At 45.4% G+C, this 27,956-nt stretch overlaps 1 protein-coding gene across 3 annotated transcripts in view; it reads left to right on the plus strand.

The window, feature by feature from the left end:
- The window catches only part of SRCIN1 (SRC kinase signaling inhibitor 1), a 758,648-nt gene that overhangs the window by 218,896 nt on the left and 511,796 nt on the right, over window positions 1-27,956 (plus strand). For 2 of the 3 annotated variants that reach the window (XM_069237488.1, XM_069237489.1), the window contains one exon: window positions 14,396-14,419. The exons of the other annotated variant lie outside the window; for it this stretch is intronic. In XM_069237488.1, coding sequence (XP_069093589.1) covers window positions 14,396-14,419 — 24 coding nt within the window. The remainder of the gene's footprint in view (window positions 1-14,395; window positions 14,420-27,956) is intronic. 3 annotated transcript variants of the gene reach the window in all.

Here is a 27,956-nt window from a genome sequence, read left to right on the forward strand (position 1 = left end):
TGAGCTGTGAGGGAATTCAGCGCAGATGGAGGAGACTTGTAGGGAGGGAGAATGGCAGACTTGGAACATTGGAGGAAAAGGAATCCAGTTGTTTAAAGGCTAAGCCACAGATGTTAAGACTACATAAAGAGCCTTTGCAGCAGAATAGCATGTGAGACCGTATCAGAGGATGCAGATAGGTTGAATAACACTAGTGCAGGAGAACCTTCCTGATCTAAAATGGCTCTAATGTGCTCTGAGACTACCGGCAGAGCTGATTTAGTACTCTAATACGGCCTGAATCCAGATTGGGAAGTAAGATACCGGCTTCAAAGTATTCCAAGAACTGAGATGTGATGACTTTTTCTCAGTATCTTGAAGGCAGTGGGATGCAAATAGATGAGGGTCTATAATTAGGGCCACTGAAACAACCAAATAATGCAGTGGAGTTGAATAAATTATACAGCACGAAAAGGAAAATTAAGAGGCATAATGTGTCTTATTTTGTGATCGTGTTACTTCATATTTTTTTACATTTTTAGACGTGTTACCACTAGGCAACTCATCAGTACCAGTTCCACCCCCACATAAAGCAATAAGCAACCGAAGGTGACCAGGCAATGTTTGTGAAGAGCCTTCCACTGCATTGCAACAGTCTCCGCATTTTTAGTAATTTTTTTATCCTTAGGAGCTAGAGTTTTTTGTATTTTATTTTTTAAGTCTGCAAATTGTGGTGGATGATGGATTGTGTCAAATATGAAAAATCCATATTTACGTGGTAACACTGCAGCCGTAAAATCGCATAATTCCAGTCACCATGTCTATAGTTAACCAAGTTGCCAAGTCAGCTGATGTCTCTTGGGAAAGTGGCAAAACTGGGCTTGTTTCCACTGCTTCTGAACGGTAGCAGTCAAGAGAGGTATTGAACAGATGACTCAGAAAAAGGCAAATAGTGTCAAGCGCAGTAACAAAAATGTGCAGGGAAAAAGGGTCAGCAGGTAAGCAGTATTTTCAGGAAACAGTTGGAGCCAGTGCTTCCTGAGCTTAGACAGGAGTACAATTAGGCAAGGCGGCGCCCCAAGGACCAAACGTGGAGAACTGAACTGTTTGCAAAATTCAGGTAAATGTTGTCAATTTGTGTCTTGGAAAAACGAGACATGATTTATCCCAGATAACTCCTGTGTCTGCAGGCAAGATTTCTTGCCTCAGCTACTCCTAATGAAAAAAAACAAAAAACAGTTGAAAGAACAATGTAAAGTTAAATCATACAAATAAAAGAAATGCTCTGTATGAACACAAAGTTATCATTAGCCAGGCATCACCTGGGGTAGGCTAAAAGGAACTAAAATCAAAATATCTCTAAGTGCAAAGCCTGGCAGTCAGGCGATATCATGAAATGGCCTTCCAAAATGGGCTGTGGGATAGCCAGATGTCAGGCTATGCCACAGCCCGTTTTGAATTCTCTGGGGGTTGGATGTGAGGCATGTACTGGATTCATCACTTTTCATGCCACATTTCAGTTTTGTAAAATGCAGTTTGGTTCGGTGTTGGCAGTGGCTGTGTCCCAGAGGGTAGTGTTCTAAATATTTTCTTAGACCCCAGGTGTGGAATTTGTGTATGAGAGAGGTGGAACATGACAAGACGTGAAACTCTGTAATGTGGTACAGGTCTTGAAAAGGTGTTTGGACTTTAACAGCTATAAATATGCAATAACATGTTCATCATTTGAACAATTGAGATATGTTGGCAAACTAGAAGGGGTCCATCCAAGAGAAAAGGTAAACAGGGCTGTTGTCCACGTGCCTCTACCCACATGCAAAGAACAATTTGTGGCATTCTTGGAATGTTAAATTCTTTGTAAAGATTTGTGTTAAAGTTTACAGACAGAAATTCATCTGTGATCTTTCTTTCAAAAATGTATTTTTTTTTGGGGGGGGCGTGGCTACGGGCGTCAAGATGGCGGTCTCACTCTGTGAGTGCTCCGGACCCCTCCGTCATCCGCCGTGAAGAGCCCAGCCGATCCTGTGCCCATCTCATCCTCAGTTGGGCCCCCGCAGGTGAAGGAGTCAGTGCGGCGGCGTGGGGGCCCGGACTTGTCCTTTATTAGCGGCGGAGCCGGAGGTGGGCTCCGCCGCATGAGGCTGGTGCCTGTGGTCTACTCTGGGGCCCAGTTGAGCGGGGCGGGCTGCCGGTGAGGCAACGGTGGCCTCTGGGAGAGCGTGACGCATTTGTGGCGGCGCGCCTGAGAATTCGGCCGCCGCCTGTCCCGATCAGTGATTTTGCAGCGAACTGCGGGCAAGATGAAGAGAGGTGCCCCGCCCCACCCTGCTGCGGCCGGGGAGGGGGGGCAAGATTTTGGCAGCGGCAGAGGAAGCCTGTGCTGGCCCAGTGCTGCGGGCGCGGAGTGAGCTGCGGCCTGGACCCAGGGCCCGGCGGTGCTCACCCCTGCTGGCGGTGAAAGAGTTGGTAGGGTGGGGGGTGCCATTGAACCCCCATAACCACCCCCCCCCCCACCCCCCCCCCCCCCCCCCCCCACCCGGAGCGCGCGCGGTCGGCAGCCCGGAGGTGACCCGCGGTATAGAGACTGAGGCCCTGTGTGTGCAGAGCGGCGTGGCCTGTGGTGGGGCGACCGGCCCGAGAGGAGCATGGGGACCGAGACAGAGGGCACCTGAAGAGGAGGACCGCCGGCAGCCAGTGAGATCCGGTTGATGGTGAGACGTGGGCGGGAGCCGGTCGAAGTGCCATAGCATGGAGGGGCCAGAGTAGGCTTGGATTCTGCGGAGAACGGGCTGTCTGCCGCCGGCCCCCTCGCTTGCCTGCCGGAGAGTGGTCCTGGAGCGACTGGAGGGCGGCTGCTGCGGGTCCTCTACTGACTTTTTGGTGACTGGATCGTTGGAAGGGGCCCGGGGGTATCGGGTTGCCCCGCCATGGGGAAGGACAAAGCAAGTAAGCAGCCGCCAGCATCGCAGCAGCGTATTGATCGATTTGCCATGTGTGCGGCCTCTCGGGTGGCAGGTGACCTGGGACCAGAGACTTCCGCTGCAGAGGGGGTGAATAAGATCCTTCAGGCCATCCAATCCTCGCAGTTGAGACCAAGGTTGGTGAGGTAAGGGAGGATTTGGGCCTGTTGCGACAGGATCTGCAGACATTAGTGGGTTGAATTAAAGAAGGTGAAGACCAGGTCTTCCAGGTGGAGGATGAGATAGCGAGACTTAAGGCCAAAGTTGTTCAGCTGCAGACTCGCACGGGTGAACTCCACCATAGGGCAGAAGACACCGAAAACCGTTCCAGACGTAACAACCTGCGTTTTGTGGGATTCACGGAGGGAGTGGAGGCGAGCCACGCAATCGATTTCCTGGAGCGCTGGATCAGGTTGTGGGTCCTGGATGAGTGGCTCTCCCCCTGGTTTGCTATAGAGCACGCCCATAGGGCTTTGGCACTGCAGCCCCCGTCGGGTGGCCCCCGGCGGCCGATGATTACAAGGTTCCTCAACGTTAAAGATCGGGACGTCATTCTTCGGGAGACGAGAGCCCATCCTGACCTTCGCTGAAACAACCACAAGATCCTAATATTCCCAGACTATACCCACAAGGTGCAGGCCAGGTGCCGCTCGTATGGAGGAGTCAAGCAGAAGCTGCGGGCAATGCAACTGACTTACATGCTCCACTTTCCCGCGCGCCTCAAGTCCTTATGGGCAGGAAATCCTTCTTTTTTTGAATCACCAGAGGCTGCCTGGGACTGGCTTACTGAAGAGCATCGAGTGGCCCGGAGGGCCCCGTCCCCGTCCTGGGGGTGGCCTGCCAGTGTCTGGTGCGGCGGGGGCGTGGGCGTACCGGGTCCCCCTCGATAAAGAGGAGCGGCCTGCGCGGCAGGTCGGCGGAAGATGGTCGACCGAGTCTGACTTTGTCTGGGGGCAGGAGTACACCAGACGGTCCTGAGGTGAAGAGGCCGGCGCCGGCTGCAGAGGGGGCGCGTCTTAGCCAATCTTCCTTGCTCTCTTGAGACTGACCTGTGCGAATCTCATGCAGCTGGGGGGGCAGGGATGAACTCTCCCTTCCGGGCACAAGGCATGGAGCAGCAGAGGGCCGCATTGCAGAACTCCAACTCAGTAGAGGGGTCCACCACTCCACACCTACTATTGACATTCTGCTTTCACAGTTAAGGGCACCAGATGCTTTTGGGGTGGAAGTATGGGGAGGAGGGCAGTTGGGGGAGTTTATGGGCTAGTTCATCTGCAGTTTTTTACGGTTTAGTTTGTGTTATGCTCTCCTGTGTCGGTTTAGTTGGTCACGATGGGAAGGTCAGACGGGCACACTGCACACACTACTACTGATTCTTCACTCATGCCGGAGCTGGCCAAGCGGGTCCTCTCCTAGAACGTAAATGGGCTCCTGGTTAAAATGAAAAGATCTGCAATCTTTAGTATCCTCCGTCGCTTTGCTCCGACCATAGTCTTACTCCAGGAGATCCACTTGCTTGGTACTCGCTGCCCTATGCTCATGAGGTGGGGGGATACGACAGGGTCTACCATGTGGGTTTTTCCAGGGGCTCTAGGGTGTGGCCGTCTTGTTGCACCTTGGTGGACTTTACCTATGGTGGTTGCTGTTTCCCGGTTGGATCCGCAGGGACGGTATGTGGTGATCTCTGGACTTCTCAGGGGACACCCAATCATCATCCTTAGTGTCTATGCTCCTCCGTGTGCACTGGAATGATTTCTCGTGACCCTTAGGGACGTGGTGGCTGTGCTTCCTAACCATATTGGGGGTGGGGGGGACTTCAACTCCATCATGTACCCTGAGATGGATATCACCGGGCCTCGAGCCGAGATACCAGGGCGACGGGGCTGCTTAGATGGGTGGAGGGCTCTGTGATGTGTGGCGTGTATGGCACCCCCAATTGCGACAATACACCCATACGTCGGCGGTGCACTACACATGTCAGAATAGACCTCTTTCTTGTGCCAGCCCTTGATGTCCCCCGGGTCATGGGGGTGGTGGTGCTCTCCCATGGCGTCTCGGACCATGCGCCACTCCTTCGGCTGGATGATATAGACGCGGTCAGACGCTTGGTGTGGCGGCTCAACACCTGGTATCTTCAGGATAGCGAGTACGCTCAGGCCATTGGGGACCGGCTCTCTGGCTACTTTTCTTTCAATCTTGGATCGGTGCCGTCTCCGGGAAAAATCTGGGCAGCTTGCAAAAATGGCAAGCTTCTACACTGGCTTGCAACTGGACAGATGGCAATCAGAGTCGTTACAGAGATCGTGGACGGCTTGGGTGCCGTTTCCCAGACGCCGTGCGAGATAGCGTAGAGTTTTGCCACCTATTACATGAAGCTCTACGAGGAGCGTCCTAGGCCCCAGGTGGAGAGGGATACCCCTTTGCTGCAGGAGGTGTCCTTTCCTAGGATCTCGGTGGCAGACAGACGGGACCTCGACGAGTCCCTGGGACTCGAGGAAATTGGGGCCGCTATAGTTGGTGGCGGGTAAGACCCCGGGCCCGATGGTTTCCTGCCAGAGCTCTACACCAAGTTTCGTGATATCCTCACTCCCCATATGCTTGTCATGTTTGAGGAGGCTGAGAAGACCGGGGGGGTTTTCCCCCGGGTCTAAACCAGGCCACCATAGTGGTGATTCCTAAGACAAGTCCCCCCTTGAGGTGTTGCTCTGAGTACCGCCCCATCCCGCTTCTGAATACTGAGATCAAGATACTGTCCACGGTTTTGGCCTCTAGGTTGAAGAGAGTGTTGACTGCACTGATCCACCCGGATCAGTGTGGTTTTATGCCAGCTAGGAGTACCAGGCATTGTATTAGGCGACTGCACCTGGCACAGGCCAACCGGGCCCTCTTGACCGCTCCTTTGGCGCTCCTCGTGGATTTCGAAATGGTGTTCGACACGGTGGACTGGTCCTACCTTCAGGGGGTGCTTGCAAGTGCTGGGTTTGGTCCTCGGTTCCGGGCACTGGTGGGAATCCTCTACTCTAATCCCACGGGCCGAATGCACGTGAATGGGGCAGTGTCGGACCAGTTTGCCATCCGCTGGGGTACCCACCAGGGCTGCCCCCGTCCCCGCTCCTATGGGCACTAGTGATGGAGTTGCTCACGAAGCTAATAAGGGAGAACCCCCTCATTGACGGTTGGGCTTGGCCCACCGGGAGGGAGGACCGCATTGCGTTATACGCAGATGATGTACTCTTGTTCTTGGTTAATCCCACCAGCAGGGGACCTAGGGTGATGCAGCTGCTGGGGATGTTTGCCGAGCCATCAGGTCTGATTAGTAACCCCAGTAAATCTCTCTTGGTGCCGTTGAGGCCCACCAGGGACTGTTATGATTTGCAAAGTGCTATTCCTACCCGTCGTAATAGTTTCCGGTATCTGGGGGTGCATATAGCGCTGCTACCCGAGCTGGCATGGTCTCTCAATTTGGTGCCACTAAGTCGAAGAGACAAGGAGGACCTCCAGCACTGGCGGTCACTGCCACTCAACATCCTGGGCCGGATTAGCGCTGTATAAAATGATGGTGCATCCCCGGTTCCTGTATATGCTCCAGAACTTCCCCTACCACATCCCCAGGCGATGGTTCAGGGAGATGGAGGCAGTCGTGCGACAGTTCCTATGGCACAGCTCGCGCCCTGTGCTGACTTTTCACACTTGTAAGGCTGATGTATATGAAGGGGGTCTGGGGATGTCTAGCCTCTCTCTTTACCACCTCCTGATGCATCTGTTGGTTGTTAATGAAGGGGTGGGGGGGGGTTGGTCAGAACCTGTGTACCATTTGGAACTCTTGTCGATTGGCTTTCCTGGTCTGTTTGGGATGCTATACAGTGCCCCCCCTGCCGCGTAAAGTCCCGGAGGTGACGAGGGTGGTGCTGACAGGGTGGGGGGGGGGGTCTGTTCCGCGGGTGACACGGTGGTGGCAACGCCTTACTCAACAGACTCCGCTGTGGCAGGGATCGTTGCTGGGAGAGGTTGCGGCGCTTCATGGGTTTCACAAATAGGACCTCATAGGTATTTCGTTACTGAGTGATGTCTGGGTGGGTTCCCACACGTGGTACTTCCAGGAGCTTCAGCAGCAGTTTTCGCTCACCCAGTCCCAGTTTCATAAATATTTGCAACTCAGGCATGCATTACAAGCGCACATTCAGGCAGAGACGGTTCTCCCTGAGTTTAGCCCTGTTGAGGCCAAGACACTGATGGGCGCCCTGGGTAGAGGGGGTTTGTCACGTATTTATCGCACATACAGCACAGACTCTTGACAAGCTCAGAGAATGGTGGGTATGGTGGGTGGGTCCGATAGAGGATGAGGACTGGAGGGACGCTCTGATGGCCCCACGGACACTGACCTTGACCTCCCGTCTCCGGGTGGTGCAGACCTACTTTCTCCACACGGCATACCTCACCCCGACAGGATGCAGAGCGGGGCGCCTGCCCCAGGCTAACTGTCCTCGTTGTGCAAGCCCTAGTGCTGACTTTCATATGGTTTGGACTTGCCCCCACATAGCAACCTACTGGCTGGGGGTGGTAAGAGAGATCTCCAAAGTCTTATAGCTCGAGGTCGCCCCGTTACCTATCCTATTGGAAGTTCTTGAGGGGGTAGGGTCCAGCAGAGCGGACCGGTCATTTGTGGGGATGGCCTGTTTAGTGGCCAAAAGAGACATTGCAGCAAGTTGGAAAGCAGAAACTGCCACGGCAATCGTGAGGTGGTGCTGGGGGGTAGACTGGTGCGTCCAGCAAGAGAGTTTGTTTTATGAAGCGTGGGGCTGTCCAGCCAAGTATGGGGGAAGTGGATGGGGACCTGGGGAGATTGTGCAGTAGGCATCGCTTCGCTGTAAGAATATGGTGTGCCTTGTCTTTGACTACTATGATGGTTCCTGAATGCATACCTGTGTTATATACTTTGGACCTCTGCAGTTTAGGTCCGCAGAGTGTAATCGTGACCCGTTGGGTTGAATGTTGTGATACAAAACTAATAAAAATTGATAATCAAAAATTTAGTTTTTTGAGTGTGCAGAGGAATAGGAATTTGACATGACTGAGGCCATAAATAAGGTTCCATCATTGGCATAGGCCTTAAAGGCAGATTTGAAGTTATTGTACTTACAGTGCTTTAGGCACACCCAAGTTGTCTGGTTCTTCAATTTTTGCAGCCTGGTAAAGAGGTTCATGTGGAGAACAGTGCAAATGATGTTGCAGTTATAAAGGTTTGCTAAAATCAAAGGCCTAATTGAGATCTCAGCAGAGGGAATACTTTGTCACAAGCGTGACGGCTATCCCATCCACCATATTACGATTCGTATAGGATAAAATGGGGTCGTAATTCAGCGGACTGGAATTTTGTCACATTTGTGACGGAGTATTCCCCTCTGCCGAGATCTAAATCAGGCCCTGAGTCTTTTGGCAGCTCTACTCTGTGATCAGTTTGGAGTAAAGGTAGAATTTTACAGCATAAGGAGATCAGGAGCTTATACACTTAACTACTGCATTAACCTGAGATGCAAACAAGGTTTCCAAGTTGACGGTATCCCCATGCTCCTTACTTTCAAAGTGGTTGAACAGGGGTATGGTACAGTCAAAGGTGAACAAAAATATATATATATCTGCATTGAATGCCCTGACTGGGATCTCAGTTTTTGCTTGATTGCTGCTGAGAAAACGCTCCTTCATCCAGAATAGCAGGTGGTGAAAGGATGTGGTACTATTAAATGTTTTCTCAGGCTTGTTACACAGCTGGATGTCCATTAGCCTGTTATCTGAGTACATTGGAAAGTTCAGCTGCAGTTGGCCAAATAATTGAGCCAAGAGGAATGCATAGATGTGTAACAGAAACACGGGCTGAATGGTCCTGGTGGAGTACCAGAGGACATAAAGCGTGTGGACAACTGGCTGATCAAATTTAGACTTGTATTTTGGACTGCAATTGGTCCAAAATGACTGGATCCATTGGAGAATGGGTCTAGCAATGCATGTCCACTGTCCAGCCTTTCCAGTAGATTTGTGTCATTGACTGGTTCGTAAGTTGTGGATCAGTAAAGAAGTATTAGATTTTTTTTTATTGACTTGCTTCTATTTGACGAACTAATCAGTACCTCACTAAGTTGGCTAGAGCTGAAGTGATACCCCTGCAGATATGAATACAGGTGGTTGTGGGTAAAATCGGTGAGTTTTGCATATTGTTAAAGGTGTTGTGCTTCTTTCCTCTTCATGATCTTGCTGATTAAGGAAAGTTTAGAAAAGGGCCACTAGTTGGTCAGTGGGTTTGAATCTCCTGAAGGTTTCTTCAAGAAGGGTGTGAAGAGTGTTTCAGCAGGCTTAGACCAGAGTGGCATGTTTGTTCATTGAGTGTTAAACCACATGTAATACTCCATGATGGAGAAAAAGTAATTGACTCTAGGTTGGGTTGTAAAAACGTTATCTGAATTTGTGTGGGAATTTGCTTTAAAGTGAGAGTGATTCATACCTCTTAGTAAGGGCTTTAAAAAAAAAAAAAAAAAGAATGTTGTTAAAACTCGGTCTCATCCAGGATTTGCCACACACCTGTACGGTTTTTAAAGTACAGTGTGTAAATGAGCTCCTGTTTGCATGCTAGCTTCCTGTGGAAGAATTTGAAATTCAGAATTGGACAATACATTTTTGTGAGAAAATGTAGGCTAAAAGAGTGAGAAAGTTCCAAATGTCTTTCTGCAAAATAATCAGTTACAGTAAATCAATACACGTCCCTATTGGTTATAATGTCATACTGTATAGGCCTTATTCCATTTTACAGGCTCTAAATGAGACCCGTTCAGCAAGAATTGGACCCTCAATAGAAGTAGATTGAAGGTTCATGGGAAGATGTGGTCACCTCACAAGGCGTCTGAAGCAAGCATTGTTATGCTGGAGGATCCCAGAATATGAGTGCAGTATTTTCTTTCCTGCCATAACAGAAAGGATAATACTCACAACGGATGATCCTGTGGATGGATAAGGAGTTCACCTGCATGAACCCTCAACCAGAGCTTTCTGGGCAGATGCAGAGAAGATGCTCCACATCAGTGTGTTGAACTCTGTGCCATAGAGTTGGGGTTACAAGTGTTTCTCCCCAGATTAGCAGGTCAGCCAGTTGTAGTCAGAAAGACAACACAACATCTATGTTTTGCATAAACAGGAATGTGGTCCAGGCCCCCCTTGGAAGCTCCAAGTCTGTGGAACTGGGTAATTTCTCACAAGATAAATATTGCTGTAGAATAGCTGCTGGGCTGCCAGAGCGATCTGGTGGATGCACTCAGTCTGCTGCTTTCACAGTGCCACAAATGGGAACTGCACCAAGAACAAGTGAATTACATATTCAGTAGACCGACGGGGTTGACCTACGATCAATCGGTTTGCCATTCCGGATAACCGCAATCGCCAGTACTTGGGAAGCAGATTTTGGCATCCAGAGATGATGGGCAATGCCCATTTGATCCGTTTATACTTTTCTTCCATTTCTCCTGATCCCCAGGGGTTTGAGGAAGGCTAAGATAGATCACTGCTCTCTGATCTTTTTGCTCTGGCATGTCCATGCCACTACTGGTACAGCGATCTCCTACAGTTATCAGCACTTCCAGCCAGATCTCTGACGTACATATCGAGATCCTCTCCAGGTCCACAGAGGTTCTCCATCACAAACCCAAGTCTCTGAACTTGACAACATGGTACCTGACCACTTAGAGCTTGGCCATTTGGATCTACTACAAGACTGTAGAAATATTTTGGTGCAGGCTGAAGCTCAAGCGACCACAAAGACTTATAATGCCAAGTGGAAGCATTTCTGTATTTGGTGCAGGGCAAAAGGGCTTCATTTTCTTCAAATAAGACCTCATCATATTCTCCCCCATTTGTTGGAACTGGCCATGGGTGGACTTAAATATTCTTCAGTCAGGGTCCTTCGGGCCACAATTTCAAAGTTCAAGAGAACTGAACTATTATCTCCTCTGTTCTCTCAGTAGGTAATAAAACAATTTATGAAAGGGCTCTTCAGAGTATTCCCACCTCCTTGACATTCTCCGGTTCCATGGGAACTTAGTACTGGCCTCGTTCATTTGATGCTCCCTCCTTTTAAGGCAATACACAAGGCACATTTGAAATGTGTCTCATGGAAAACAGCTCTTCTCCTAGCTTTGACATCTACAAGGAGAGTGGGTGAGATTTGTGTGTTCACCATCAGGGCAGGGTTCCTCAGATTCACAAAGGAAACCGTTATTTTGAGAACCAGCCCTAAATTCACACACATGGTTTCTACTGACTTTCACTTAAATTAACCTGTTATTCTCTGGTCTTTCTTCCCAAAGCCATCTACGACAGCAAATAAATGGTTGCCTTCTTTGGACATTTGTAGATCTCTCAGGTTCTACATAGACAAGACAAAGGACATACACACATCAGACCAGCTGTTTGTGCCTTTTGGCATGAAGAGGGCATTCCCTGTCCAAACAAGATAGCTTGTTAGATGTTGGCGTGCGTTACCTTCTTGTATGACAAGGCCAAGCATCCACTCTAGGTAAGTGTGAGGTCTCATTTGAACAGAAGCATGGCTTCAACTGCAACACTCTATGCTGATGTGCATTTAAAACACATCTGCTGTCCAGCCACCTAAAAGAGCAGACACACTTCCACAAAGCATTACTGTCTTGACGTGGATTGAGAAGCTGACACTGCAGTGGGAAAGGTTTTCCTAAGAAGCCTGTTTCCCACTTTTATGTATTATAATGTGTACTGCTTGATATTCTGATTTAAGCATGCAAATATATAAATGATCCAATTTTTACGAAAAAAAATAGTTACTTACCTGTAACTTCAATTCTCCATTGTTGGTATCTTTTTATATATTCACATGCGGCCTTTCCTTCTTCTCGGTCATACACTCATTCTTTATTTACTCTTCTCACACTTGTGCTTTGAAATCTGAGGTATGGTAGCCCCTAGGGGGAGTAGGAGAGCTGAAGCTTCCACCTCATTGGCCTTAAGTTTGTGTTCTTTCAAATGAGGTAGACGTGCTCTAAACAAATGTTGTTGTTTGAGGCCTGTGGCCATTATAACGCTATGTACTTCTATTTTAATGTACCAGGGATTTCCAGCCTGATGACGAGGAATGATTCAAGCATTATGAATATATATAAGATGCCAACGCTGGAGTACTGGAGTTACAGGTAAGTAACAAATTCTTTCTCTGGGGAACAAAGTGGTGATCTTCCCCTCAACTTTAACTACCCCTAGACAGAGAAGTCAAGATATTTTGTGTGCCTTTAAGTTCATTCCTGCTCTCATTCAGGTGACGCAGACAAAACCACCATGTTTTATTTAAACATTATCCAGAAGAACAAAGGCCTCTTCACCGAATAGCTTTGCAGATATTGTATTTCGGCCAGGCTCAGCACCCTGCATTTATGAAATGGAATTAGATCATGACTTGTTAAAAAGTCCCACTTGTAGATGTACCATATGTACGCTTCCTAAAATCAGGTGCTTATATGAGAAATCTGTAGGGTTGCTAAGTTGGCTACTGCAAACACCTTTTTGTGGGCTGCATACTGTGGATATCTTTCACAAACTTGGTGCTACTTTAAAAAGTAAACCATACAGATTATATGCTTCATTACAGATTTTTGTTTCTGCTTCCATTTCGTCCCTCTGGTGTATGGTGGAATATGCAGTAGAGTAGAGTACTAAAAATGGCCACCATTGTACTTCAGGTAGTCTAAGCTCTCACTCCTTTGACTAGCCGTCCCACTGGATATGTGGTGTCACAATGTGCATTCTTGGCAAAGGAATAAAAGGAACCGTTGGGTGTTTTTGATATGAGGGGTTCTAAGGATTTTAAACAGAGACCTTTTTCTGAAGGCTACCATAGTTTTTTTTTATATTTAAATATCAATTTTCCAACCGATTTTGAAGGAGGTACAGCAAGGACTAGGAGTCAAAGTACCTTAATCACCTGAAACGATGAATGCCATGATCTATGAGTACTCATCCGAGTTTCATAGAAAAACCCTATTGCTCATTCCATGCTTTCTGTAAGCATTGGTTTTTGGACATTCCTCACCACTTGTTTCATACTTTGACTGTCCATAGTGTTTCTTTTAAAGATCATGTTCCTGGCTCCATGGCTTCCTTTCTTTTCCAGCATGGTTGTCTGGAGATTTCTTGTGTCTGGTTCAGTGTGCTGCCTCTCGCAAGAACCCCCATCCTACATCTGTAACATCCTGAACTTCTGCTTTGTATTTTATCTGAAAATATTCCTTATTCCATGCCTTTCTTTCCTGCTGTCACTTTAGCACATAACGTTACTCGTTCTACATAAATTGTATCTCATTTGTGTTGATTAGTTTTCTCAGTCTCTTTTTTTAGTGTCCTACTTCCCAACAGCGTCACTGCAGAGTGTTTCAATACCTCTGTTGTCACCTTTTTGGGAGGTCCAAGATAGTTTTTTTTCCTCATTTAATTTGTCCTTGGGTTACATGCACTTGTTCCCATTTCTTGTCCTTGGTGTGCGTTGGATACACTGTTGACCTACTGTCAGCCTTCATCTTCCAGTTTCTCCTAATGAAGGTACAATACAATTTAATTTATGCATCACTAATCCCTAATTAAGTGATTCCATGTTGTGCTTTTATTCTGCCTTGCTGTTTGGTTTGCAGTTTGATAAACCATGGTTTTAAAACATGGTGCCATGTTGGCAAGCGAAAGTCAAATAATTTGCATCACGGTTAAAAATCCTGGTTCTCAAACTTCTTTTGAAATGGTGACCGTGATACCCCGATCTTACCAGAAATCATAATCCCCCTTTTGTTGGTTAAAATCCAAATGAGAGTTTGGCAGCTTCTAGATTAGAAAGTGAACTATATAACTATATTTAGACTAGTTTTTCATTTTTCACCCCTTATCCCTAGAAATAACATTGAAATGCCTTTCCTCTGGCTAAACAGTCATAAGGGCTAAATCGGATGGTAATATTTTGGTTCCACTGGAGGGTTCAAAAATTAGGAGGGTTAAATACATTTTTATGATGGTGCCAAGGCAAAATCACACCTCTCAGACACCACACCTTAGGCACACATCGTCAAGCCAGATCACACCTTTCAGAAAGCAGACTCCTGACACCCATCCTCCATGCAGATTTACACCTACCATTAGTTTACAAATGCTTGTCCCCTCGCTGGATAGCGGCTCTCGAACACTTGTCTCCATTTGCCACATACTTCCAGTATGGCTCATTCTCGGAGCACTTATGGTGGTTCTGACCTCAGCTCTGCAGGCTTGGAATATCCTTTCTGCGAGATTAGAGGTTAGGTGAGTTTGCCTTAGGAAGGGGACTTCATACAGTTAATAAATATATATATATATATTGTCTCAATAAAAGACAGTTTCTTAATGGTATTTTCTTTTGTTATTTTTGTTAGCAACCAAACTACTGGAGTTTTAAGGTCAGTATTTTTGATTTTACACCTTAATGCATGCAGTTTTTTACACAGTGTGATTGAGTGTGAAATGAAAGGCTGGTAATAGTTCAATTAATTTTTGTATTTAATTCTACTAGATTAATTTATTATTGTTTTAGATTATTTGACAAATGCTGGTGGTGGTCTGCTGTACATTTTTTTAGAGGCTATATTTAGAGTTATTTATACATGTGCAAAGATCTACCTCTAGGGAGCAAGACACAAAGGCTATCCATATGACATGATATGGAACCTATTCGACCCATGCACAAAACACAGCGTCCCTAACAGAGTAGTTTGGACCTTCATGTGAGGGAAACATCTCTAAATTGTCCAATATGATCTGGGACATGACTGCCCCATGGCTAGATCTGATTTGTCCATTGTCAAGCACATGCCTCCTCCCAGAAGAAAATTCCTTTGTCTATCCTGAACGATTCAGACCTCCTTCTAGCTGAACACCCAGAGTCCATCTTAGCTGATCAACTCTCCTGCCAGTATCTAATACCAGAGTCTGTCTTGGACGATCTGAGATTTCCTTCATCGAGGTTAGATACATAGTCCTCACTTGGCAAACACAGACACCGTCAAAAGCCGAGTCCTGAGTGCATTGCAAGCAGTATCTGTGTTTGTGAAGAGGACTTTGAGTGGAGCAGCTGGCTGGAACTTTCTTGATTGCTTTCCACTTAATGCGCCGTTGTGCACAGTAGCCTTCACTTTGTCATTCTACCAGAACCCTGAAAAACTAACATAAATCACTTAGTCATGCCAAGCAACACATAGAACAGAATCTGTACTTTCTGGCAGGGCTTCAGTTTGCACGTTTTCTTTCCGTTATCCGTTCGATCCTGCCCTTTACAATAAACATCAGTTTGGGACTTTATAAAATTCCCCCACAAATAGGCAGATTATTGTCCTTTAGTGGGATGAAAGACTGATCTTGGAAAGACAAGCGGTGAAGACAAAAGCTAGTGTAATGCGTGTGCCTGACTCCATAGCTATGAGCTGGGTTACTGGCCTGCACTGCCTGGCTGCAGAACCGCCATGTCTCATGCTGAAAATGATCTTTAGCATGCTATAGAGGTTTGATGGGATGTCAGTTGAAGATGTATGAACAAGGTTTAACAGTTTTAGGTTAAAATATCACAAGGTTTATTTTATAATGTATGTTGGTGGCGAAATGTGTGAAAACTCTTTGTAATGCATCAACTTTGTGAAATGTCTCCATTGCACAAAACTTACATGTCCGAGTGTCGGGGGACATCACTAGACCTGGGTCATGCAGGTATGCAGGACACTCAGGAATTCAGTATATTAAGCACTCTAGCGTATGTCATGCAGGGGGCATACTATACATGACAGTAAAGAAGTGGGCAGGACAGACATGACTACTTGTGCCAGTGACTGTGGACTGGACCAATGTAGGACACGGGCTAGAGATTAAAAGTTCGGTGTACTTTGCCGTGGGTGTTGGGAGGTGTAATGATAACTTGAGTTGGTGACACATACAATTGTAATAGTTTAACGCTGGGAGATGAATAGAAAGGGTAAACGGACGAGTAAGAGTGGAAAGCGTAAACAGTAGATATTGTTATAGATAAGTCGATAGACCAGTTGTGAGTAATTGGTAATTTGTTATTGGGGCTGGGACCCTTACTTGGATCATCGGAGTCGACGTGTATCCAGGGCTAAAAAGTGCACTAAACACCAGCAAAGTCTCCCACTTATGCAGACAGATAAAGTCTGGGTGAAGGGGAACGTGATGTAGGAAAGAGTTCGAGGGAAAAGACGGCAAGGGACTGCCAGGGCTTGAACAAATGAAAAAATCTGAATCTAGATAGAGAATACCACATAAGAGGACTGATAGAACAAAGATGAGTTGAGTAGGCCAAACCACCTTGAGTGCTGGAAACTGACATCAGAACCGGAAAAGCTATGTAAATCGATCCTGAACTAAGAACTGAATTGAAAATCAAAAATGCCATAATACTGAAAGGTAATATGCTCTAGTATTCATAGTAACAAGGAAGGCCAAATGGCTACAAAAAAGCAAGTGTTTTATTTATACTTGTATAGCGCTTTCATGCCCCCTGAGATTTCTGAAGCGGTTGTTTACTGGTTATGCAGTAGCTACTCCTTTTGTTATATAGTGGAACAAACCCCTAAAATATAAAGTGCTCTGATTCGCATTGGGTTTCTGCACAGCCTTCAAGTGCAGAGTTTAAATTATGTGGATTGTCTTCTTACCTATACGGGTCCGTTGGGTGAAATGCGTGAGGTTTGAAGGTGTAATTTAGTTATGTTGAATGAAGTATTGCAGAGGGTGTTAGAAAAGGAGAAGTAATGCATGAATCTAATCACCGTCATATGGGTGAACCCTGCCATACATTGAGATTACATCAGTGAGCATCAGTATATCCACAGGGCATATATTACAGAGACTACTTAGTTGTAGGAAAATATACCCTTTATTATGTAGTGTTCTCTTAGTGTTGCTATAGCGCAAGATATTCTAGAGGCACTTTCAAAACCATCAAGGAGGCCCTATAGAAAGGCCACCTGGAAGTGACTGTAGCACCATCTGCTAGCATATAAACCAGTCCCACTAAATATTGATTGCATTCTGCAGAATTAGGACCTGGGTTCTGTGGAGAAGGGGCCTGTTCTATATATATTTTTTTTAGAAAATTTTCTTTATAGCTTTTCTAAATTCAAGATCATTTATCATCCTTATTTTCTTTTGCATGGTGTAACATAGAATGAAAGTCTGTTCAGAGAAGGAACTTCGAGATTCTTCTTTTAGATTCTGCTAGCCAGACCAGGTATGTGTGAAATAGTTGTGTCAAGCTAGGAACTTGTCTGATAATTGCATTTTGGATTTGCTGAAGTTCTTTGATTGCGCTTTGTGAACAGAATGCAAATTAGGTTGCATGATGAGTACTTGACGCTACTTGTAATGTCAAAGCCTCGATCCTGTAGGGGAAACCCATACAAGGAAAGAAAAGTTGCAGTGGTCTCAGTTGAGTTGGAACCACATCTTCTTACATTACAGATCTGATTATGTAGTGAGAGTTTAGACTCATTAATCACACCAAATTCTTCACTTTAGTCGAGGTGATGAGGAAATTAATTCTACTTTTGGTCGGATATGCTGGGGTCATGGGTTTTCCATAATCCACATGACCCTCTTTATTTTTGAGGAATTGAGGGTAAAGTATTTTTTGTAGAATCCACTGGTCTAGTGCCTGTAGGCTTTCGGGGGAGTATGCTAGGTTGGGTGGTCTTTTTAATTTTAAAGCAATCCGGGTTCATCGTAGTTAATATGGGTAATCTTGAAAGAATTGACAAACTCAGAGATTGGGGCCAGGTTTACATGGAAGAAAAAGGTCAATGGTTATGCCTCAGAAAACGCATACCCATTGCAGAAATTATGCTGATTAAAAAGGAGGCATGTTCACAATTTGCGCTGTGTCTTTGAGGTAGGACGTATGCAAGTTTAGCCCAGTGCCATGGCTTCCTGTATTGTTTAGTCTTTGAAGTAGCAATTGATTGGCCACCTTGTTAAACGCTACCAAGAGGTCAAGAGGGAGTGTGTCTAACTGTTGGAGTCAAAGGTGTTGAGTTTGTCCCAACTTGCAGATTATGCTCATTCATTGTCTATTGCAGGTCGGAAAACCATCTGTCTATTGGAGAGGAGGTTGTTTTGCTTTGGGAAATCTAAGATCTGAGTGGATAATGCTATCTGTTCGATATATATTTATAGTGTGTTGGGTCTGCATGATTAGGTTCTTGCCTCTTCAGGACTGGCATTACAGGATGTATTTAATTCACTAGGGAGTTCTCAGATTCATAGGGATGAACCTTTGATCTTCCAGCTAGAATGGCCTCAGAGGGTGCTAGGAGTATACTGAAATAAAGCATACAGATAAGGATACAGATGTAATCCTGGCTTGAAGGGAACTGCATCGTTCATAAGCCTACAAGCAAGCTTCAGGGTTCAATCATGGTACCAGGAGAAAATTGGTAAAGCTAGCTACACAGCAAGTGGAACAAGATAATGAATGGTAAACATTCAGGCAGGAACAGGTTTGACAGTCAGTACCTGCTGTCCTCCACCAAAGAGCTCACTATGAGCAAAACATGTTGGTGTAAGAAAAAGAACGATTAGAAGAAAAACATATTTTTCAAGCTATTTAAATGACGATCAGAATGCACTGGGAGGGTACTGAGTTGTTTAACTTGAAACCCACAGTTGAAGGCGGTTGATGAGTGCCAGTCCTGTTTTGAGTGCTGCCAAACCGAGGTTTTTCCTTTTTATTCCATTTTATTTTTGTACTGTAAGGAGGAGCTTAATCACCTACTTGAAACCTTTGTAGTCACATCTGACCCCGTGATAGTACAGTGCTCTGTGACTCACTGTGAGTGAAGTAGATATATTGACCTGCTACTGCTTTAAGGTGAAACTGAGTCATTGCACTTTCTCTGCTGTACCTGGTCTCACTGTGTAAATACCAATGTAACCAGGATTTTATAACTAATATCTCAATTGAATGCATCAATTTCATATTTAAGCTGTTTTAATTTTTAATTATATCTTAGTATTTTTCTTTTTACACTGTAGTTTTATGGTATAAATAAACCAAATCACTAAAACTGTGACCACATCACGGATTCAGTGCTGTTTTCGTCTTCACAAAGGTCATCACTGCTAGCTTTTCTATGATTGAAGGCAAATCGGTCTGAAGGAGATGTAACAGTGCTTGAATACCACAAGGAACTACATAGAAGTTAATGGGAGGAATGCTTGCATTAAGTCTAACCACTGGCAGTCGCTCCGGGTAGCATTCCAACCCATTGTTCTTTTGTTCACCATGCCACACCAGTTTGTACCCAGCCATATGCAAACCAGTCTTGACCCTGCTCCCATAGAAACAGTCCTGTCCAAGCTGCCAGGCCAGGTCCTCCCTGAACCATAACACAATCAACCAAAGATCAGTTCACCCTGATTGGGGCTCATTAGTCTGTGTAGCCTCATTCCAGTGGCACAGTGAGCACAGGACCCACATCTGGGCATACCCTTGACTAATTGCAGGTTGCTTTAAACACAAAAGATGATGGGGAAAAATGCTTGCAATAAGTCTTACCACTGACAATCGCTCAGAGTTGCATTCCAACACACTGTTTTGCCAACCATGTGACCTCAGTTTAGACCCAGCAGTATGCATGTCAGTCTCAACCCTGCTACAGTAGGAACAGACCAGCCCAAACTTCCATGCCAGATCCTCCTTGAACATGAACACAAGCAACCCAAGACCAGTTTTGCTTTGATTGAGGCTAGTCAAGTGTAACTTGGTTTCATTGGCACAGTGAGCACTGGACCCAATGCTGGGCATACCCTTAGTCACTTAAAGGGTTACATCAAACACTGAAAGTGATGGGCGGAATGCTTGCTATAAGTCTGACCACTGGCAATCACACTGGATAGCATTCCAACCCACTATTTCTTTGCCCATCATGCTACTTCAGTTTGGACCCAGCCATATGCAAATCCGACTTGACCCTGCTCCAGTAGGAACCGTCCTGCCTGAACTGCCAGGCCAAGTCCTTCCTCAACCAGAACACAAACCCCAGACTGGTTGCGCCCATTAGTGGGGTGTAACTTGATTACAGTGGCACAGTGGCTGCAGCACCCACTTCTGGGCTAACACTTGGCCACTTAGGGTGTTAAATCAAGCATTTAAAAGGTGATGGGAGGAATTTTTGCATTAAGCCTAATCATTGACAATCACCCAGGGTAGCATTCCAACCCATTGTTAGAGATGGACTGTTCCTATTGGAGCAGGGTATGGACTGATTTGCATATTGCTAGGTCGAAACTGAGGTGACTTATGCAAAATAATGATGGGCTAGGTGGCCGCCCCTAGTAATTACCAGTGGCTGAGATTAATTCAAGCATTCCATCCATCACTTTTTTGTAAAATTCATTGAAAAGCTCCAGGTCTGACGAGTATGCCGATACATCTGTTGCGTGCTCACTGTGCCACTGAAACCAAGCTGCACCTGACTGATGAACCCCAATCAGGGCAAAACTGGTCTCGGGTTGCTTGTGTTCAGGTCCTGGAGGACCTGGTGTAACAGTTCAGGCTGGACTGTGCCTATTGGAGCAGGGTCAAGACTGATTTGCATATTGCTAGGTCCAAACTGAGGTTGCATGATGTGCAAAATAAGAACGGACTGGGATGCGGCCCGAGTAATTATCAGTGATTGAGGTTAATTTAAGCATTCCATCTATCCCTTTTTTGTATTTTTTTAGTGGCTATCACAAAAGTCCTTTGCTCCCAGTAGTGCCAATGCTTATGAAACTAAGTAAACTCTATCTCGAACCTTGCTGAAAGATGATAGGGGCTTGGGTCTGCTTGAGTAGGAGGAGAAAAAAAAAAACGTACTCCTGAAAATCCATTATTCCACTGTGGAATTTCAGTCAAACTGCTTGAGTAAACAAGTATTTTCAATGCAACGGGTCTCGCATTTGTTCGAGTTAGAGCTATTAGCGTTGTAAAGCAAAAAAAAAAATGCAGCACGATCGCGCTATGTAAAATGCAGCGCGATCGCGCTGCGTGTAATATAAACAGATAAAGTAGTCCTGACTCCAGGCTGAAAACATCGAGCTTCGTATGTTTTTGGTACTTTAACGGTGCTGTGTAGGTGGGCTAAACACCGGAAAAGGCATGACGTATGCATGCTTTTCACAAACGAAAGCAAGCGGATTTTAAAAGGCAAGCCCACAAACCAATGCAAGTGACTGACGTAGCATGGGCTTGGTTTAAAGCCCAATGGAGATATTACAGAATGGACGGAGCACTTTGTGCTCGGCCATACAAATAATGTGGTAATGTGGGTGGGGGTGCTATCCACAGAGATTTTTTGGTGGAGCAATAAATGTATCTGCACGCTTATTAAATGTGCGGGTGTCTTTTTCAAGAGTAATTTTATATACGTTTTTATGTTGTGAAAGTATTAAAAAAATAATTTATGAATATCCAAAACCGAGTTTGTGGGTGTCCTCTGCAATATGTAGTCACCTTTCCAAAAAACATAGTACAAGTTCCATGGGCTTTAATGGCTTTAATGGAACTTGTAATACGGCGAGCTGGATATCCCTCACGTTTGTGACGGATTGTCCCGTCCGCCAAGGTCGTAATCAGGCCCTTAGTGCCGTTCCTAATACAAACATTTAGGAGTACAGCAGTTTGATCAGTCTGAATGGTTCCTTCACCTTGGCAAGTGCGCTTTGCACGAGTAAAACTTGGATTCATGGCCTTTACTCCCCAAAATGGCTTTTCTTGCACACTTAAATGAAACTTGGATGTGCAGTATCCTTTACGTTTCTTGAACCCGTTTCAATCCTGTCGCCCATCATACACAAGCAATAGCTAATGCCCGTACAGCTACCACTGCTAAGAAGCACTGGGTATAGATGCTTCAGCCCCCTGGCTCCATTGTCCTTTAAGAGAGGATGTCTGTATGGAGAGTTTTATTAAACGAAAATGTAAATTTCTCTTTCACCCTCTTAAAAATCCCTGTATTGGCAAGCCTCCATTCTTCAGAGAAGCTCCACTTCAACTCTTTATTACCTCACTGCAAAGCTCCCCAGTGCAAAGCGGTAATGCTAAAATGATGTTACCACCAGTCTTTGTGGATCAGAATGGATGGGGAAGGGATAGTGGAAATCTTATAATCTAGACACCCTCGGAAGGTGCGGGCAGGGTCCACTCCGGGGATGTTGCCGGCTTCCCTTCGACCTTCTTCGTTCCCTGAGACCTTAATGTTGCGTCGCACCAAGACTCAAGTGGAACCGAACCTAAATGAATGCTACAAACCAAAGAAAGATAGCTTTCAAAAGCCAGCAGAACTCAGCGTGCTGAATGCCTCACGTTAAGAGATGTGCTTTTACGTAAAGGTGTGGAAAAATATTGCCTTGTGTGCTAAAAGGTGTACCGTCGAATTGTTGAGCAATGCAACTTATCATTCGTGCGTCGTACAAGAGCACTCGGGTTTACGTTCTAGGTATTTTTGGATTGCTTAATGACTCTTAAAGTGCTGCTGATATGGATGTTCGACCTAGCCTCATTGATGCCCGAGATCTCGAGGTCTTTTCGGCTTGCCGACCTTGGGTTCATGGTCTGCGGGCTACCTCTGTGCGCCAAGTTCATGCAGCATTCCTCAGGCCCTGCTCCCAACCTGCCGGGTAACCGGTGGTCTAGCAGTTGCTTGGCAACGGGAGCACTGATGAAGGGAATGGGACGGCAGCTTGTTTTTGCCAGAGCTTTCGCAGGTCTGATTTATCTTTTGAAAGGGCAGAGGATGGGTCTGTGTAATGTGCTTCCAAGCGGTATTTATCCTAGTGATTAAAGGCGACTGTCGGTGATCTAAAAACTTGTATTTTTCATGCTGGATGCACGCGCTGAACGCCAGCCAGAAGGCCGGTTGGCAGGAAAAGACCTGCGTTGTAACTCTCTGCACACTCGTCATGTTAGAAGGATGTTCTTTACCCGGGCCTACTGGAATTATGTTAATATGCCGCCGCGGCTTTTTTTCGCACAATTAAGAGTTTGCTACATAATCTACTGTATAATCTGCAGATTTAAGCAAAAAACAAAATAATATTTTGTTTGTGGCCCAAACGGATCAAAAGTTACTAAAACGTGGCGATGTGTGTTTGTGCGTGTTGAAGGACCCTTTGGAAAGGTTAACTGGTCATCCTTCAGTTGCTCATTTATGTACTTGGTCGTTAAGCTGGTTCTAATGAGGTGAAATATTTGCCCAAACAGTATTGCCATGTATAACAAGCATTGACAAAGCCAATAGGTCTCACCTGTGCAAGAGCTATTGCCTTTACCAATGTTTTTAACCATGTTGTACACCAGTGTGGCTGCTTGTCAGCATGCCTAAAACTTAACTGGCGTATAGGAGAGTGGCATGGAGTGTCATAGAGTGGAATCACGAAGAGTAGTGTGTTGTGGAGTGGCATAGTATTGTCTATTGGAGTTGCATAGAGTGGCATACATAGCAGTAGAGTAGACTAGTGTAGAGGGCATTGGCGTACAGTGTTGCAGAGTATAGTGGCATAGAGTTCAGTTGGATAGAAATCAGTAGTGCGCAATGCAGCACTGTAGAATGCAGTGGCATAGATTAGAGTGTATAGTAGAATGCAATGGTGTGTAGTGCTGAGTGGAGTGGTGCAGAGGTGAGTAGCAGAGAGTGTAATGGCATAGGGTTGAGTGTTGCAGATTGTAGTTGCATAGAGTGGAGTGATGCAGAGTAATGTGGCATATTGCGGAGTGATGCAGAGTAGAGTGGCAGAGTGCATCAGCAAAGAATGGAGTAGTGCAGAGTAGAGTGCAGTGGCAAAGAATGCATTAGTGCAGAGTAGAGTGTCACAGAATGCAGTGGTGTTAATACAGTGGTGCATAGTGCACTGGTGTTGATAGAGTGGTGCAAAGTAGAGTGGTGTTGATAGAGTGGTGTATAGTGGTGTTGATAGAGTGGTGCACAGTAGAATGAAGTGGCCTAGAGTACTGTAAAATGCAGTGGCATGGAGTGGCACAGAGTAGAGTGGACTGTTGTAGAGTGCATTGAGGTAGAGTGTTGCAGTAGTGGGACAGAGTGCAGTGGCATAGAATTCAGCACCATAGAATTGAGTGGCGTACAATGAAGTGTCATAAAATGCAGTGACGCAGACTAGAGTGGTGCATAGTAAAGTGGTGTGGAGTGATGTAGAGTGCAGTGGTGTAAAGTAGTGTAAAGTGGCATAGAATGCTGCAGAGTGGAGTAGCATAGCGTGCAGTGGAATAGAGTGGAGTAATGCAGAGTGCAGTGACGTAGAGTGCATTGGCATAGAGTGCAGTAGTACAGAGTAGTGGCGTGCAGTGCATTGTTGTAGCTTGCACTGGCATAGAGAACAGTGGCATAGAGTACACTGGTGTTTATTAGAGCGCACTGGCATAGAGCTCGGTGGCGTAGAGTGGCATAGGGTGTAGTGACGCAGAGTTGATTGTTTCAGAGTGGAGTGGTGCAGAGTAGAGTGCAGTGACATAGAGTAGATTAAAGTGGCATACCGTGTATTGGCATGTAGTTCAGTGGCATAGGCTGGAGTGACGTAAAATAGACTGGAGTGACCTAGACCTGAGTGGCATAGATAGCAGTGTTGCAGAGAGGTGTAAAGTGGAGTGATGTAGAGTGCAATGGTGTGGAGTGGTGCAGAGTAGACTGGAGTGGTGTAGAGTGGAGTATGCACGGCATGGTAGCACACTGCCATTAGAGACAACACATTTTCAATTGAAATGACCCGTACATTAGCACATACAGTTTTACTAATAAAACTATACAGCGCACAAACTGTAGAGTGTGGAAATGGCACCACCTAGTATATTGATTTGATCACATTAAAGTATTTGTTTCCATTCAGAATTAACAAAAACAGTACTACGTGTGTGTGTGTTCCTAATTATGATATATTCTGAAATACTTGCACAGTCCAGTTGAATTTTCACTTAAAAGAAACCCCTTTCCTACCCGCAGTGTCCAGCAAGATAAAAAAAAAAAAGAAAACACCAATCTACCTTGGAAGACAGTGCTTGACATTTGGCCTCTGTCTTTCAATGCACAGCAAATGTGACAAGATAAGAACAAGATTTACAGGCCCATTTACAGAAAGGAGCACTTGTGGAAGAATGCAAGGGGAGTTGGTGTGAAAAGGCTTTGCTCTTTGGGAGGGACCAACTTACTCTGTGCAGCCCAAAACAATGAAAGTCAGCAAGCAGAAAGCCATAAAATTTGAGTTGCAAACCATAAACCCAATGGTAAGCAATGAGCGTAAGGAATGCATTTCCAGGGAAGCATCCTGAATGTTCCCAAGATGTCTCTAGCAAACCAGACAGATATACTATCTAGTAGGCTTCAACCTAATGACTGACAACAAAGGGGATGGGGAGTGGTAGTACACAGTTCTTTTAAATTCAAGCCACTTAAAAGGTGAATTATGCTACATAAACTCACATAGGAGATTAAATGAAAGTGTCTAAGTGGCATCATAATACTATAAAATAGCAGATTGGGAATTATGTCTTTACAGAAAGTGTCATGAAACCGATTTGCTGTACTTAAAAAAAACCTTCGTGAACATGAAGGAACATCTTCTGAACAGCACCAAAAAGAAAAAATATATATACAAACCACAAAGGCACTGCGTGATATAAAAACAATATTTATTACTGAACTTAAAAAAATTCTCCTGACAACTCACTGTGCATCCATAAAACAGCATACTCCACCATTCACTCAGAACATTCAGGAAAAATTGCATTCCCCTTGAGCCAGGGAGGAACAAGGCACCAAACAGAAACTGTTTCAATACACTTCACTTAAGAGGCAAGCACGTGGTTGTGCAACATCATAGATGCTTTAAGACCACATAGAATATTATTGGAATAGAACAGCACATGAGGAACATGTCAAATATCCAGTTAATCATTTAACACAATAACATGTATATCACATTTTGATGCACTCTCAACCTTTGAGAGTGCATCAAAATGAACAAGGGGGGGTATTTAGTTCACGATTAGACACTTTATTCAAGGGGTTAAATAAAAAATTTGAACCAGTCTTCTGGTTCCAAGGGCAATTGCAATGAAGCCATCAGATCAAAACTCGCTTGAAGAAAACAGTGCATCTGTGACAGTCTGGCTGAACTCCCCTATTACTGTTTTATTTCAGTGGGAAGCAGCACTTTGATTTCATCCAGTCTCAATGCACTATCCCCTGAAATCCATAATGATGTGAATGGAACATAAAACGTCTTCCAAAGGAATATGAACTCCTTATTAAAAAATACAATTGTGGTACATTATAAAGTACACTCACCACTTACATTGGACACACAGTTATACCATAGTTACTTTCCATAACATTTGTATACACATATGTACATGAAGAATTCCCTTTTAGCAAGTGTTTCATGCATAGATGCACAGAAGCGATGAATTCAAGAGCTGTAGTTTCCTCAAGTGAAAAGGAACAATACATGCAATGTTTATTGTGCGTTGTGAAGCATGGGGAACCACCATTGGAGTACACGCAGTCTCTGCAAGCAGAAATTCATACATTCTGCTGCCGTATTTCTACTGCTGTGCAATCATGGCAGTAGAAATACAGAGGCCTTGATACATTATGCAGCAATACATATTTTGGAACAGGTGCGCACACGTAGGGTAGTAAGTATCACGCGCCGCTGTTATCGTCTGGGGGTGGTTGCATGACACATTCAATATAAAGTGAACCTGGTCATTCCTGTGTTGGCTCCCTGCAGAGAAATAAAGTTGATAAAATGATGGCACTCACAACAGAAGTAACGAAGATGCTCTTTCTATGAAATGTAAAGATCTGCTGCACGTCACATATAACCTACCCCTCAAGCGTTGCAGTGGGCTATATTTAGCTTCATCCTGATTTCACCTGCTACCTATACTGGCATCCATGATGTGTAATAGAGTTTTAACACTATGGGCGTTGCGCTTCTGCTGTGGACACAGATCATACTCCCTGAATGGCGGCAAGACAGACTGCCAGAGCCTGGGAGCAGTGGGAAGTCATGGAGGAGCATGGGCCCTATCCTAGGATAAAATACAAGCTGCTGGGAGAAGAAAAGGGTATGGGTGAAGGACAGGCAGAGACAGCACAACAGACAGACTGTCTGGAAGCTACAGGGAGAGAGCTCTGCAACGGGTGGGACAGAGCTTGTAAAAACACTAGCAATTGTGTGAAGTGCTCAAACAGAAAGAAATGTAGCTCCAAAAACGCGAGCAGGCTAAGGATCAAAGTACTTGGTCTATGCTCCGGGGGAGGGCTAAACTCGACACGAGGCATGCCTGCTATGGACAAATGAGGACAAAGGATGTGAGAGAGACGGAGCAGGCAAATGGCAAGTCTATGGATGGGCTGAAGCTCACAGATTGAATTCCAGTGGCCCTGTCTTTACCCAAATGTGCAAGCCAGAAAGTAGGATCAGTGTCCAGCAGCTTAGCTAGGACTACAGTTTTTTCATTGTTCAAACAATAGTGCCTTGAATGAAGGCGCCATAAAGTTTATTTGAACTAAATTGACCAGTTCCTTTCTAAATTCAGAAGGGGACTTCAAAGTTCCATAAGTAGAATCATCGCCAGAGGTAAAACTTACAGCCAGTTTTACAGTCAGAGCTTTGTAAAGTTGTCAATTGACTTGCCTCATTTGGTCGCCTGTCGCTGAGTTCATAGCGGACCTTCAAATCATGGAAGATAACAGATAATTACTGCAATGTAAATGCACAGATGAACTGAACAGTCAGATCCAAAAGTCAAACATTCTACTAAAACGAAAACAATCGAAATTAACACATCTGTTTGTGCCCTTGTTTCTCCGTTCCACGCTTGTCCTCGTTCAGTCAAACTAAAAATAAAAGCACACAAATTAAAGAGATGGAGGT

This window comes from Pleurodeles waltl, chromosome 6, assembly GCF_031143425.1.
Source record: "Pleurodeles waltl isolate 20211129_DDA chromosome 6, aPleWal1.hap1.20221129, whole genome shotgun sequence".
In the NCBI taxonomy this organism is placed as follows: domain Eukaryota; kingdom Metazoa; phylum Chordata; class Amphibia; order Caudata; family Salamandridae; genus Pleurodeles; species Pleurodeles waltl.